At 44.4% G+C, this 16,414-nt stretch overlaps 1 protein-coding gene across 11 annotated transcripts in view; it reads left to right on the top strand.

Moving 5' to 3' along the window:
* LOC105418920 (hemicentin-1-like) overlaps positions 1-16,414 on the top strand; it is a 57,753-nt gene that overhangs the window by 28,188 nt on the left and 13,151 nt on the right. The window contains exon 1 of one of the 11 annotated variants that reach the window (XM_029827491.1): positions 14,836-14,992. The exons of the other annotated variants lie outside the window; for them this stretch is intronic. Coding sequence (XP_029683351.1) covers positions 14,938-14,992 — 55 coding nt within the window. The 5' untranslated portion in view covers positions 14,836-14,937. Of the gene's footprint in view, positions 1-14,835; positions 14,993-16,414 lie in introns of those variants that run through there. 11 annotated transcript variants of the gene reach the window in all.

The raw sequence follows: 16,414 nt of genomic DNA, 5'->3' as shown, positions 1-16,414 counted from the left end.
CACTCACACACACACACACATATAAAACATTTATTTTTATGTGGGGAAACTCCTCAGAAAACAGAATTATAATATTTAATTGTGGGATTATTAAAAATTAATTTTGAGCAACAAACAAAAGATGAAAAGACGTTAAAGCAGGCATGGGCAAACTAAGGCCCGGGGGCCACACGCGGCCCGTTAAACGTTTTAATCCGGCCCGCCAAACTTGAAAAATTAAATGAATAAACCTTGTTAATGTTAAATTTTCACTGCAATTCTGGTGTTTTCCCACTAGAAAAAAGACAGTCAGGAGGAGAGAGATGGTGATATCCTGAAGGATAACAGAACTTTCAGTCCTTTAAAATAGAAATGGTTATTAATTTTTTTTAAAAAGGCACATTTTATTCATTTGATTTTAAGTGTTTTAAGACTCATTCCAAAGTCAGATATTTTGTTGTAATGCTTCTCTTCATTTTTATTTGAAATTAAAGCACATGTTTTCTCCATATCCCAAGATGTGTATTTTTTCTCCAATGAGGTGAGGTCACCAAAGCACTCCATCCATCCATCTGCTCCTGGTCCGGCCCCTTTGTCAAATGTTAGAACCCATTGTGGCCCACGAATCAAAATGTTTGCCCACCCCTGCGTTAAACAGATTAAAGTGTCGTCCAGTGAGTGATGCTGATAGACTGTTGCTATGACAACAGGCCGTCATGATGCTGTTGCTGACAGGTTGTTTTAATGACTGATGATGATGATGTTGATGAAGAAACAACAGTGGTGTTTATGGTGGCGCTGACCTGGTGTCTCCATGGTGATGAAGGTCTCCTGATGCAGCAGCTCAGGTGCTCACAGGAGCTTTAAAGGTGCCTTTAACTCCTCCCGTCAGGTGAGTTTCAGCCAATCAGCTGAGGCCTCCAGGTGATGACATCATCACTTTAACAGCCCATCAGACCTGCAGCAACTGATTAAACCAGGAATTAATCAGGAAACTCAGCCTGGTTTTAAACTCTGAAATGGTTAAAATTCACATTTTCAGAGGAAATGAAGAGAAGATGAAAACAGAGAAAGAAACGGAGACGACTCGTCCTCTTTAACTCCTCCCTCTCTTTCAGGGGCGTTCATGGGCGTGCTCCTTGCAGTTATTGGCGGTGTAGTTGGAGTTATTGTCTTTCTAGCTGGATTTATTGTCTGTGGAGTTGTCATCGTAAAGCGTCGCCGTCACAAAGGTAATAATTACACCTACGTGATGGTTGATGGTTGAGGCTGGAAGCTGCTGGAATCATTTCGTTGCTCTTCGCCACCACAGAGAAGCCGACGGTGTCGTTAATTTGCCTTTTTTGTTTCTTCAGCAGCATCAGAACCAAACAGGGGAGGTGCTGGTTCTAATGAAGTGCTGTGATCTCTCCTGTCTTTTGGTGAACTGGCAGCAGCTTCTGACCAGTTCACCGCTGACTCCTGCCCACCTGCTCCAGATGAGCGGTTGGGTTGTCTGGAGAACCAGGAATCTGGGTCTGATTGACAGGTCTGATTGTCCACCACAGGTTCTGTTGGTTAAAGATGTATTTGAACGCTCCGCAGCAGCCGGAGCTGATGTTGCTGTAATCATTCCTGAAAACATTCCCATTTCATATTCCCAGCTCTCAGCCACTGATGGGCTGCACCCACCTGGGCCAGAGCTCCTTTTGAAAATGAGTCCAACTTCACCTCATGACTGACTTCTTCAAACATTCTGGAGTTTTACAGGAGTGTAAACGGGAGATTTTGGTCATGTGACAGGAAACAGGAAGCTTTTATTTATGGATCTGACGCAGGAATAAACAGCTAATTTGTACTTTAAACAGCTTCAGCTGGGACTCATGGCACTGTTACCTATTGTTTGTCTGTTGCTACTTTATTTTCATGGTTAAAACTTCAATGATGTCAGGTTCCCAGTTTCTGGGAACTCTTTTGCAGGGTTTCTCCTGCAGGGGGCGTGGTGGAGCCATGCCTCAGCCGCAGGTGGTGCCGGGGACTGGTGCACCTGCAGACACTCGGTAATCAAGCCACCTATTTATGGACGGTTCTCACCGTTGGGGTGTTTTGTCTGATTCGGAATACCCCGGCTTTTCCCTCCTGGACTATCGTGAGACTTTTCCCTTCGTGGATAACTTTTGACCCCGCTCGGGATTTTTTTGTTGTAAGTTTTCATTTCCTGTTTTGATTAAGAACTGAGTCGTGGTCTCCACACCTTTTGAGTTGCACAACTTTCTGTAAACTTAAATAAAGCTTCTCGGAAAACGATACGCCACTGTGTCCTGCCTGCTTTCGGGTCCTGATACAACCGCTCGTAACAAATGATTTGTTAATAATCGTAATTTGAGGGAAACGTGGGTCCGTTCATGATTGGCTCCGTTTTACTGCCCCCTGCTGTCGGTGTTCAGAATTGTTCGGTTCAAACTGTTCATATAGCAATGCTGTGAGCGCTTATTATCACTCCTGACCAGAACCCTGACCTGCTTTAGCTGATGTTCTATCACCTCAGGATAGCAGGGGACAACCTGACCATCCTGTGACACTCCATCCCCCATTTTCTTATATGTTCCTTTTGTATATATCATGCTTTGTTTTATCATGTGACGCTTATGCTTTATCATGTGATGCTTACGCATACGTTTACTGTACCCTTACATGTTAGTGTGCTAGTATAAAATAAACTCTGTTCAAGGCTCACACGCTGTAGCTACACTGCAGACGTGTGGTTGCCCTCGCAGCAAGTAAACTGAAGCTTCCGTCTCGTTCCTCTGAAGGCAACAGCGTGGGAGGAAAACTGATCCCTTTCTTTCTCCCCAACATAAAATTTCGTCCTTCGAGCCCGATCTCTTTTGAGATCACGAACCCGAGGGTGCGATCCTGAAGACATCATCCAACGCCAGCAACGACGCCGAAGACTCGTGAGGACGGATAAGAGAAAGACCTGAGGACGTGAATTCGTTCCAGGCGGTTAGAACTGTTCCCAGCGCTGGATGGTGACCGACGGACGCGTCTCCTCGCAACAAATTGTTGCCTCAGAGGGTGAGACCTGGTTAGACTTAGCCATTAATTAAGTAGGTTACAACTTAGCTGTAATTAAGTTAAGAAAATAGGAAATTGTGTTTGTGTGTGAATGGAGGACTAAGCCATTGAAAGAGTTGATGGGAGAACTCTGCTAGTCCTGTGTTTTATTCTTTTGCTCGAAGAAAACGAAGTACTGGTGATCAGAATAAAGGACGGGTTCCGCCCCTGAAAACTGGCACCGCTGTGTGAGTAGCGCAAACAACAAGACCACAGTTCTTTTCCCATGGACAGGACTGCAGAGGGGGGAGAGAACGTAGTACAATACGGGAACAATTATCCTTGATACTTGACCAATGATCAGCTGGGGAACACTGATAGCGGACCCACCAGGACAAGACTGGTCCTCCTACTCAACGTCTAAGGCCGCCAGACACCAACGACCACTATTCTCAGTAAAGGGGACATCTGCGGGCCTTATAGTTGAAGTTGACTGAAGCCAGAATAAAGCCCTAAATCCCAGCGGTCTAGTAGGAGGGTGCTGGGGTTTCTTGGCCTGGGCATGGTCCGCTGGGCAAGATCCTCGCTTCTATTTCCAGTTATGTCAACTGCCAAGCGTTAACGGCAGAGCAAGCAAAGCTCAGATGTCCAGAGCTATAATTTTGGAAGAAAACACATCCAACAGATGATTTGTTCCAAGTTCTTACTGGAATTTCTGCAGATGTGAACAACTGGCAGAACAAGCAGCAAATGCTTTTAAAACGGACTGTGTAGTGTGTTTAGCCCCCAGACCAATTCTCAGAACTATGAAAATGAACCCTAATGATGCCTGCAGCAACTGGGATCAGTTTTTTTCCCACTAACTACTGCAGAGAAAAGAAAACCAATCTTTTCTAACAAGGTTGCCATTGGTAACTTGTGGAACATGCAGTACCAGATGTTCCAAATCCACACAATTTGTTAAACTCACTCACACCGGATAAGAAATGTTTGGGGATCGAGACGGGCCGTTGGCATTTTACACCAAAAGACTGGACCCAGTAGCAGGAGGATTCCCGCTCTGCTTACAGGCCTGTGCTGCTGCAGCAGAAGCTGTGAAAAGCTGAACTAGTGCTGAGCCACTCACACTGAAAGTCCCACGTTCGGTTTCACTGGTACTGTTCCAGACCTCACTCCCCTTTTTGACACATGCGAGACACTTAAATCTGGCCTCACTGTTGTTGTCACAACCCAACATCACGTTGCAGAAATGTGGACCTTTGAACCCTGGAACTCTGGTCCCTTCTCCAGAAGATGGAGAACAGAATAGAGTGGAAAGAAAGTGAATAGATACATTTTCCAAATGGGTAGAAATCTATCCTGCAAAACGCAATGATGCAATCACAGTGGCGAAAAGCCTTTGCAAACATTACATTCCTACCTATGGCATACCTCAGACCGTAAGATCAGACAATGGAAGCCATTTTGTGAATGAAGTGATGAACCTTTGCTCCGCAACACTGGGGTTCAAGCTGAAAAATCACTGTGCATACCACCCCCAGAGTGCAGGACTAGTAGAAAGGACAAATGGAACCATAAAGAACAGACTGAAGAAAACCATGGAAGAAACAGGGAGAGCATGGCCAGACTGTCTATGTCTGGTAAAGCTCTGGATGAGGATTACCCCTACACAATCGGGGCTAACACCGTTCGAGATGCAGTGCATGGCCGACCTTTCCCTCTTCAATAATATAAATATCAAAAGCAAACCATGAGACCACCCTAGCAGAGTGGATGAGAAAACTGCTAAATAGCAAAGAAGCTCAAATGTCTAGTAGTCTGCCGATAACCTCTGCTTCTGTCCCACAGACGAACCTCAAGCCTGGTGACTGGGTCCTGATCAAGGTCCTGCAAAGGAAGAACTGGAGCTCTCCGCGCTGGGAGGGGCCCTACCAGGTTCTCCTGACCACTCCTACTGCAGTAAAGATCGCTGAGAGACCATCTTGGATCCACAAAAGTCACTCCAAGGCCATCGAACCCCTGCCAGACCCGTCTCAACCAGGTGAAGAAATCAGCAGAACTGCCAAGCGTTAACGGCAGAGCAAGCAAAGCTCAGATGTCCAGAGCTATAATTTTGGAAGAAAACACATCCAACAGATGATTTGTTCCAAGTTCTTACTGGAATTTCTGCAGATGTGAACAACTGGCAGAACAAGCAGCAAATGCTTTTAAAACGGACTGTGTAGTGTGTTTAGCCCCCAGACCAATTCTCAGAACTATGAAAATGAACCCTAATGATGCCTGCAGCAACTGGGATCAGTTTTTTTCCCACTAACTACTGCAGAGAAAAGAAAACCAATCTTTTCTAACAAGGTTGCCATTGGTAACTTGTGGAACATGCAGTACCAGATGTTCCAAATCCACACAATTTGTTAAACTCACTCACACCGGATAAGAAATGTTTGGGGATCGAGACGGGCCGTTGGCATTTTACACCAAAAGACTGGACCCAGTAGCAGGAGGATTCCCGCTCTGCTTACAGGCCTGTGCTGCTGCAGCAGAAGCTGTGAAAAGCTGAACTAGTGCTGAGCCACTCACACTGAAAGTCCCACGTTCGGTTTCACTGGTACTGTTCCAGACCTCACTCCCCTTTTTGACACATGCGAGACACTTAAATCTGGCCTCACTGTTGTTGTCACAACCCAACATCACGTTGCAGAAATGTGGACCTTTGAACCCTGGAACTCTGGTCCCTTCTCCAGAAGATGGAGAACAGAATAGAGTGGAAAGAAAGTGAATAGATACATTTTCCAAATGGGTAGAAATCTATCCTGCAAAACGCAATGATGCAATCACAGTGGCGAAAAGCCTTTGCAAACATTACATTCCTACCTATGGCATACCTCAGACCGTAAGATCAGACAATGGAAGCCATTTTGTGAATGAAGTGATGAACCTTTGCTCCACAACGCTGGGGTTCAAGCTGAAAAATCACTGTGCATACCACCCCCAGAGTGCAGGACTAGTAGAAAGGACAAATGGAACCATAAAGAACAGACTGAAGAAAACCATGGAAGAAACAGGGAGAGCATGGCCAGACTGTCTATGTCTGGTAAAGCTCTGGATGAGGATTACCCCTACACAATCGGGGCTAACACCGTTCGAGATGCAGTGCATGGCCGACCTTTCCCTCTTCAATAATATAAATATCAAAAGCAAACCATGTGACCACCCTAGCAGAGTGGATGAGAAAACTGCTAAATAGCAAAGAAGCTCAAATGTCTAGTAGTCTGCCGATAACCTCTGCTTCTGTCCCACAGACGAACCTCAAGCCTGGTGACTGGGTCCTGATCAAGGTCCTGCAAAGGAAGAACTGGAGCTCTCCGCGCTGGGAGGGGCCCTACCAGGTTCTCCTGACCACTCCTACTGCAGTAAAGATCGCTGAGAGACCATCTTGGATCCACAAAAGTCACTCCAAGGCCATCGAACCCCTGCCAGACCCGTCTCAACCAGGTGAAGAAATCAGCAGAACTGCCAAGCGTTAACGGCAGAGCAAGCAAAGCTCAGATGTCCAGAGCTATAATTTTGGAAGAAAACACATCCAACAGATGATTTGTTCCAAGTTCTTACTGGAGTTTCTGCAGATGTGAACAACTGGCAGAACAAGCAGCAAATGCTTTTAAAACGGACTGTGTAGTGTGTTTAGCCCCCAGACCAATTCTCAGAACTATGAAAATGAACCCTAATGATGCCTGCAGCAACTGGGATCAGTTTTTTTCCCACTAACTACTGCAGAGAAAAGAAAACCAATCTTTTCTAACAAGGTTGCCATTGGTAACTTGTGGAACATGCAGTACCAGATGTTCCAAATCCACACAATTTGTTAAACTCACTCACACCGGATAAGAAATGTTTGGGGATCGAGACGGGCCGTTGGCATTTTACACCAAAAGACTGGACCCAGTAGCAGGAGGATTCCCGCTCTGCTTACAGGCCTGTGCTGCTGCAGCAGAAGCTGTGAAAAGCTGAACTAGTGCTGAGCCACTCACACTGAAAGTCCCACGTTCGGTTTCACTGATACTGTTCCAGACCTCACTCCCCTTTTTGACACATGCGAGACACTGGCCTCACTGTTGTTGTCACAACCGAACATCACGTTGCAGAAATGTGGACCTTTGAACCCTGGAACTCTGGTCCCTTCTCCAGAAGATGGAGAACAACACTTCTGCAGAACAGCAATTGAAGAAGAAACAAAACCAAGGTCTGACATTTCTCAGAGCCCATTACAGCACTCAACAGTAGCGTTTGTTGATGGCTCCGCCTCAAAAGACGAGAAAGGGCGGAACCGAGTAGGCTATGCTGTAACCACGTCAGATGCAGTGTTAGAAGCTAAAGCACTTCCATCTTCCTGCTCAGCACAAGTGGCAGAACTGTCTGCAGTTCTGAGAGCATGCCAGAGGTATGAAGGACAGGAACTAACTATTTACACTGACAGTCAGTATGTTTTTGGAGCAATACACCATTTTGCAAAGATATGGCAAAACAGAGGGTTCCAGAGGTCACAAGGTCAAACCCTTACACATGTCCCTCGATGCCATCGAGGAAATGGAGGTACACACTCACACACACACACACCCTCCCACAGACTCACACACACACACACACACCCTCCCATGATGCCAGAATGGACTCTTGATCTGCTCCTCTTTCAACACTTGTTTCATTTGTTAATCACAATATTTAAATGTCAGCCAACACTGATGAGAACACGTTCTTGATGACTTCCCCACGTTGCCATGACAACCATAAATGAGGCAATTCTAAGACCAGAGACCATAATTGTTTTCCTATTTTATGTAATTAAACTTGTATTAAACTCTTTTGGCTTCCTGTAATTAAATTTACCATTTCTAAATATAATTGATCATCTAATACATTTTAAAATTATGTTGTGGCGGACACACGGGGGTGTATCTCACACCCAGGTGATGCATGGGGTGATGGGCGTGGTTAGCCCTGGAGTTAATGCGCTGTGCGACGCGCCACGTAGTATTGTCTGGTGGATGCAGAATAAAGACGTCCAAACCATCTGCTCTGTCCGAGTCTTTCCTCATCCTGCCACAAATGAAAATGTAATATTTATATACAAATATACAAATGTAATATTTTATAAATTAATAAATTTGTGGATGTTTGAGGGAAATAAAAAGGAGATAAAATGGAAAACACAGATTACACCATAAATCTGGTTATTATAAAGGGAAAATGAAAGAAAATCAACATTGTCAGAGGAGAATTCACCACATTTGTTCTCCCGTCGTGTTCGTGACGAGAACAAAACAGATAAAACTGATATTTAGACTTTTACAGCAGCTTTAGGACGAGATGAGAGATTGATAAAGACCCTGAATGTTTTAGAGCCCTTATTAGGCTGATCTTTGGTGTCTGACGGACTTTATCCCAACTATAAACCGATAAAAGCTTTAAATCCACGTCCGCGCTGAAAACAGCGCCCCCTGCTGGCCGGAGCCTCCGCTGCACCACAGAGGTGAAAAGTGCAGAAACAATCGAATCGAAACCTTAGATGTATAGATGAGTAGAAGTAGATATATAAATGTATAGATGTGTAGATGAGTGTTGCAGGTCAAATGTTCTGGACCAGGTTCTTCTCCCGCCCGATTGTTTCTGTTCCTGCAGATGATTCCATCCTAACTCGACCCCGCAGGAGGATCCACCTGTTATCTGACCCCTGAGGCTAAACTGGGACCAGTCATTACTAATTCGGACAGGTGAGCAGCTCAATCCTGGCTTCGCTGATCTGTCCTGTTATAGATGTTTTATTACACGTGGGACCGGCGCAGAAACGCTGACATGATTGTTACTGGAATTTTCTGTTTTCACTTTACTGTAATTTGATCTGAACCGGGTCCAAATGTGTGACATCATCAGGGTGTGGAGGAAGTTCAGGAGCCTGAAGAACTGTGGAGGTGAGGAGAAGGTTCCTCCCCATGATGAGTTCCTCTGTCTGCTCAGGAGGAACTGACAGAGTTTTAATGTCCCATCACAGAATTGTGAAGAAACGACGCAACCAGAGAGGAGGAGGTTGAAGAAGTGGTGAATCTGCAACAATAAAACCCAGATTACAGTTTGATTGAAGCCTCATTTTCTTTGATGATGGTGAATTTCATCACTTTCGCTTTGAATATCGGGAACCATTCTTGTTTATAGGCTGGTTGGAATTCATCCCCACTTGTGATACACCATCTTCAGGCCCAATCTCTTCCTCTTCTTGGTCTGTGGGCGTAAGCTTGAAATCTCCTGCTCCATCCATTTTTCAGTTTCTTCAGTAAACTCACTGATGACCATCATTTTGGGCTCAAACCAGTTCCTAATAACAGCCTCCTTCTCTTCTTCAGACAAAAGACCTCCTATTTATCTCCCTAAAGTCCAGCACACTGGCGTTGAACTTATCCTGCATTATTTCTTGCACTGTTGGCAGATTACCAGCTTCAGTGCTCGGACTGTGAACTTCCCTCATTAGAGTTGTGATTCGAGCCAACGTTCCTCTTCTGGTTCCAAGTAGCCTGTGCAGTTTATCCTCAATTGCTTTCTCAGTTAACTTGACTGTTTTACTCCCTCAGTTCTTAGTTTCTCAGTTTTTAGCTTTTATATCTTTTATCCCATTTCCTGTTTCAGTCCTTCAGTTTTTAGCTCCAGTGTTTCCTCATGGTGTCTCCTCATGGTGTCTCCTCATGGTGTTTCCTCATGGTGTTTCCTCATGGTGTTTCCTCATGGTGTTTCCTCATGGGGGCCTGCCAGGCTGGGAGATGTTTCCAGTCCACCACTGGGGGCGCTGTCCCATGGACAGCTCTGGCCTGGGGGGTTAGGGGGCTCTGTGCCTTGGTGTGGAGCCTCCGGTCTGTCCGGGTCGGGCTGGTCTTTGTGGCGGTACCACCTGTGGTCACGGACCCTGACCTCCCTCGGCCTGGTGGGCCTCCAAAGGTGGCGTCTCCTTCACCTCAGGTCTCGGTGCCCAGCCATGTCTCAGCTTGTTTGTGTGTGTGGGTGTGTGTGTTTAAGTGTGTGTATCTGTGTGTGTGAACTTTTTCTTGATTCTCTTGTTTCTCTTTGCTGTTTTGATCCTCTGTGAGGCACTTTGTGCTACCCAGTGTATGAAAAGTGCCATATAAATAAAGATTGAACTGAATTGTAGACGTATAGATGAGCAGATTTATAGATGAGTAGAAGTAGATATATAAATGTATAGATGTGTAGATGAGTGTCGCAGGTCAAATGTTCTGGACCAGGTTCTTCTCCCGCCCGATTGTTTCTGTTCCTGCAGATGATTCCATCCTAACTCGACCCCGCAGGAGGATCCACCTGTTATCTGACCCCTGAGGCTAAACTGGGACCAGTCATTACTAATTCGGACAGGTGAGCAGCTCAATCCTGGCTTCGCTGATCTGTCCTGTTATAGATGTTTTATTACACGTGGGACCGGCGCAGAAACGCTGACATGATCTTTACTGGAATTTTCTGTTTTCAGTTTCCTGTAATCTGATCTAAATGTGTTACGCCATCGGGGGTGTGGAGTACTGAAGAACTGTGGAGGTGAGGAGAAGGTTCCTCCCCATGATGAGTTCCTCTGTCTGCTCAGGAGGAACTGACCGAGTTTTAATGTCCCATCACAGAATTGTGAAGAAACGACGCAACCAGAGAGGAGGAGGTTGAAGAAGTGGTGAATCTGCAACAATAAAACCCCGATTACAGTTTGATTGAAGCCTCATTTTCTTTGATGATGGTGAATTTCATCACTTTCGCTTTGAATATCAGAACCATTCTTGTTTATAGGCTGGTTGGAATTTATCCCCACTTGTGATACACCATCTTCAGGCCCAATCTCTTCCTCTTCTTGGTCTGTGGGGCGGAAGCTTGAAATCTCCTGCTCCATCCATTTTTCAGTTTCTTCAGTAAACTCACTGATGACCATCATTTTGGGCTCAAACCAGTTCCTAATAACAGCCTCCTTCTCTTCTTCAGACAAAAGACCTCCTATTGGCCTATTTATCTCTTTAAAGTCCAGCACACTGGCGTTGAACTTATCCTGCATTATTTCTTGCACTGTTGGCAGATTACCAGCTTCAGTGCTCGGACTGTGAACTTCCCTCATTAGAGTTGTGATTTGAGCCAACGTTCCTCTTCTGGTTCCAAGTAGCCTGTGCAGTTTATCCTCAATTGCTTTCTCAGTTAACTTGACTGTTGGTTTAGATTCCATTTCCTCAGTGCTATCCGTTTTAACCTCACCTTCATCCTTTTATCTTATTAATAAAGCTGTGCGTAAACTGTGTGCACATGAATAAAAAGTATTCCACTAACACTTTTCTTCATCCAAAAAATGTCTCACAATTTCCAAAACACACAGAGCTTCCAATAACTTTCTGGCTCAGGTTTCAATTAGCACATTAGCATAAATCTCAAGTCACTGAGTAGCTAACTAGCGTTAGCTTCTTATTTCAAAATAGCACAGCATGGGCTTCTTTCCGTCTAGAAAAACGAATCCTTAATGGGTTTTTACGTTGTCCTTATCCTTTAGGTGACCTCCGTTCTTCATTGGTAATTCCGAAAGCTTACCACCTCGTCTGCTTTGAGAGAATCCTCCTTAGAATGTTGCTCCACTCCAAGGCTTGAGCCGAGTTTTCTTACTTAATGTAATGGCACTCCATCCTCATTTAACGTACCATTTTTAAGCTGCAGACACAGTAATTCTTCACTCGATGTAATTCCATTTTAAGAGTCTTTATATGAATTCCAAAAGATTACAGCTCACATAACGTGACGGTAAGAAAACGTTGTGCTCCCGTATCTAATGCAGCTCACCTGGCCTGACGCTGCGCATGCGCTCTTAAGTCAATCTCAGGGAGCGGCATCCAAAACTTTACATCAACAATCCTTTTTATATTACGAGTTACACAATAACATGCAGCATGCATCAAACAAATACAAACATAAATTGCACGTCATTTTTACACACATCAATTCTGCTCTATGGCTCTTACATGTCCGGCCCCTAATTGGGTTAACTGTAAGATTACACAATTATCAATTTAACTCAAAACTAAGAGCCATCAAATGAAAACTATTAACGGAATAGAAATAATCCTTCTTAACTAAAATAAATCTTTTCTTACATATTGTCCATTGTGTTTACATGCTACCTGCAAAAGGCATAACTTCTGCACAGACCTCTCCAGGGTGCTGTTTTTGTCTGCAACTTCACCCTCACAACAGTTCCACTGGAATCAGGGAAAGTTTGTACTATTCTTCCCATGATCCACGTGCTTCGTGGGGATGAACTGTCCACTACTAGCACCAGTTTCTTCCTGAGGTCCTCCGTACAGAACGTGGCTGTACTCCCGGGATCCATAAAGGCATATGTCTCTATGGACCTTCCACTGTTGCGGGACTTCACCTTTACAGGAACCACGAGTAACAAGCAGTCCGAAACCCAGTCCAGTTGACAGAGAAAACTACCTTGGATACAATGACCTGGATGACTGAGAATTTACACAGACAACTAACATTTTCTACCGGAAAGGGAATTACCGACCCTTGGTACAGTTGGGCCAATGGATGCGTTCCGTCGGTACAGTTGGTAATACCCTTTCCGTAAGAAAAAGCAGCCGGCAGAAAACAAATTTACAAGTTACTTTTCTTACGGAAAGGGTATTACCAACTTACTTTTTCAGCCGGAAAGGGAATTACCATCATTTGAATCGAAAGCGGGTAAGGACTTCATCGTGACGCAGGATGGACGACATGCAAGTGGCCTTTTGCCCGTTTTGTGGCAAACATTTGAGCAGATTGACGCCGATTTGTGGTTTCTGTGGTCGGTCTTTGGCGTTTTTAAATGCCGCAGCACAGACTGAAGAACCAGCCGTACCGGGGACGTCTCAACAGCCTGTTAATGCTAAGCAAAGTAAGTGTAGCATAGCCGTCGCTATCTGAAGTACGTACAACGTGTATCAGCTGTACCATTGGTTAGCGGCTGCTAACTTTCTAACTGAAGAAAAGAAGGACAGTGTGGCAGACTACGTCCGATGGTATCTTATTGACCTCAACTCATCTGTAATTGACAGGCAAGTTAAATTTTCATTTGTTTTTTGTCGTTCCACCCACCCCCCCCAAAAATGAAATTTGCTTGAAATGTGTCATGGCATGTATATCTATGGTGTTACAACTGCTAGCCTATATGATGTCTGTCTCTCCATTCTCTGCCTTATGCTAATCTATAAATACTCAATATAACAAACAAATATAACCTTATAAACTTATAAAATATATAAACTTAAGATAATACAATTTAGATAGTTTAATTGGCCGTTGCTGTTGGCACTACACAGCAGTGAAAGTGTTTGTGTTCACTTTGTAGATTCAAAGATGGCCTTTCAGCCCTTCAGTTTCTGACAGCACTACAGCAACACCCTTCTTTGCTGACCCCAGTTCTCTGCCACTCTGAAAAGCGACTAAAACCAGAGGATTGAGTCCTGGTGGTCCATATTCAGAAAGGGGAGGTAAATGGCATTCATCAAGTAATTTGCCTTTTATTTCACTCATTCACTTATACATATGTATATGCTTAAAATGATCATTTATTTTACCAATTTCCATAGGAGTCAGTTCTGGATGGAGCTATTTGCAGACCTTAGAGACGCCGGATACTTCAACGGGAGTCATGAGCATCAGTGTTTACTGAGATACTGCTTTGGTGATGTCATTCAGAAGGACTTGGATGAGTGTGTTGGATTGTGGAACAGCCACAGGATCCAGAAGAAGTTTTGATGTTTGCCACAGGATTGACATCACTCCCTCCTTCTGGGTTGGAACCGCTGCCAAAAATTGAGTTCCTGGATGGCTCTCCATTCCCAATGTCAAATATTTGTTCTAACTTGTTGAAATTACCAATCCTGGATTCCTACAGTGTGTTTAAGGCACAAATGGACCTTGGAATTCAAAAGTCCAGGATTTGGCTGTTTATGAGCCATATTGGACTCAAAAAATGTTTATTGTTCTGCTGTTATGCCGTTGTCATTGGTGCACCTAAAGGTGCAGTTGCAAGTGTTTTGATGTTAAAGTAAGAGGCTGTTAAGTGATGTTAAAGATGTGTTTTGTTGCAAGTGTTTGATGTTAAAGTAAGAGGCTTTTTTGTTTTATTCTGAAACTGTTTTCTGTTCATGAAACAGTAGTTCGCGATTTTATCTATTAAAAAAAAGGGAATCCATGCTCATTACTACGCATTATGTTTATTCACATTTCCCACTTTAAAATAATGATGCTGCAGGTGACAAATTAAGACACTTTGTGTACAAGTTACACCTTTCTAGTGTCTTTTCAATCATAGCTGAGTAATTTCTTTTAGTTTCAGATACAGCTCAGTTGCAGACTGCCAGTACTCTGCCTTCTGTAACTGATTGCTCTGCATGGCATGATCTTTACTGGAATATTCTGTTTACTGTAATCTGATCTGAACCGGGTCCAAATGTGTGACGTCATCAGGGTGTGGAGGAAGTTCAGGAGCCTGAAGAACTGTGGAGGTGAGGAGAAGGTTCCTCCCCATGATGAGTTCCTCTGTCTGCTCAGGAGGAACTGACAGAGTTTTAATGTCCCATCACAGAATTGTGAAGAAACGACGCAACCAGAGAGGAGGAGGTTGAAGAAGTGGTGAATCTGCAACAATAAAACCGAGATTAGTTTGATTGAAGCCTCATTTTCTTTGATGATGGTGAATTTCATCACTTTCGCTTTGAATATCGGGAACCGGAGACTTCGGACTCGCTTCTATTGCGGCGGAGAGCGGAAATGCGCCGGACCAATCAGGTGTGAGAGGAGGCGCGAGGCACCTTAAAACGCCGCCGTCGGTGGCGGTGACCTCACTCTTCCAACACCATGCACGAGCTGTGGGTCTCATGCCTCCTCTTCTGCTTCGCTGTGACGTCGGCAGGTGAGAAACCCACCGTGGAGGCGGCTTTGATAGATTATTGATGATTGATTCTATATCTGATGCGAGGTGTTGGAGGTTCCGCGTGCAGGAGGCGGCTGCTCACGCGCCTCAGCATCTCCCGCCTCGCACGGATCAATATAGTGATTAGAGTTTGTAGCGTTCGGATCAAAGCTGTTCCCGAGCTCGAGGCTGGTGAGGACTTTAGATGCTGCGTCATAGCTCCTGCAGACGGGTGCGTGTGTGCGTGCGTGTGCGTGGGCGGCGTCTCCATCCTGCCTGTTGGCGCTTGTGGCGCAGTCATTGCGAGGAATAACTTGCGTTATTAGTATTCTCGACGGAGGAAGAAATCACACCTATCACTCGGTCAACACCCCCACTTGATCTCGAACTCTACAGACTGTGCAGCTTATAAACAACTTCTATTCTTACATACATTTTTTTCACCAATATAAATGTATGTGTCTATAGCTTTACACACCGAACAGATATTTCACAAATTTCTCCATCTTGAACTTTGTCATCGGTTTGGTCATGATATCGGCGACCATATTCTCTGTGGGACAATATTTGATTGTTATCTTTCCATCACTGAGAGCTGAGCGAACAAAATGATAACGAATGTCAATATGTTTGCTCCTTTGACGGCTCACTGGATCTTTGGAAAGAGCAATTGTTCCTTGGTTGTCTACAAAGATGGTAACTGGTGTCAACATACACTCATTTTCTATTTCACTCATTAACTGTATCAGATACAGACTCTCCTGTGTGGTTGCAGCCAACGCCACATATTCAGCCTCACATGTTGATAAGGCAACAGTGACCTGTTTCTTAGATTTCCATGAAATAGGCGGTCCGCTGTCATTTAAGCTCACACAAAACCCTGTGGTGCTTCTCCTGTCACTCAAATCGGCTCCCCAAGCAGAGTCGCTGGAGGCACTGATTTTTAGGTTTGTCTTTGATTTTCCATGACAAAGTTTGTGATCCATTGTTCCCTTCAAATATCTCAGTACATGTTTGGCAGTTAGCCAGTGTTTTTCATTTGGTTCAGATAAATGCTGTGATAATCTGCTCACTATCCAACATAAGTCAGGTCTTGTACATGTCATTATGTAAATAAGGCTTCCCGTCAATTCACGGTACATCCTTGCATCAACTGGATCAGCTTCACTGTGATGATCGAGCTTTTGTTCACATGGTGTAGGCCTTAATTTACAGTCAGACATTCCAAATTTTTCCAGTACCTTACTGATATATTTGCTCTGGCTCATTTTTATAACTCCTTCACCCTGTTCAAATTCAATGCCTAAAAAATGTCTTATTTTTCCGAGGTCTTTCATTTTGAATTTTGCAGCAAGTGTTTTCTTGGTATCGGATAGTAATTCATCATTAGTTGCAGCAATAATAAGGTCATCGACCCATATT

The sequence above is a fragment of the Takifugu rubripes genome, chromosome 19 (assembly GCF_901000725.2).
Source record: "Takifugu rubripes chromosome 19, fTakRub1.2, whole genome shotgun sequence".
Taxonomy (NCBI): Eukaryota; Metazoa; Chordata; class Actinopteri; order Tetraodontiformes; family Tetraodontidae; genus Takifugu; species Takifugu rubripes.
This window is presented reverse-complemented; position numbering and strand designations above follow the sequence as displayed.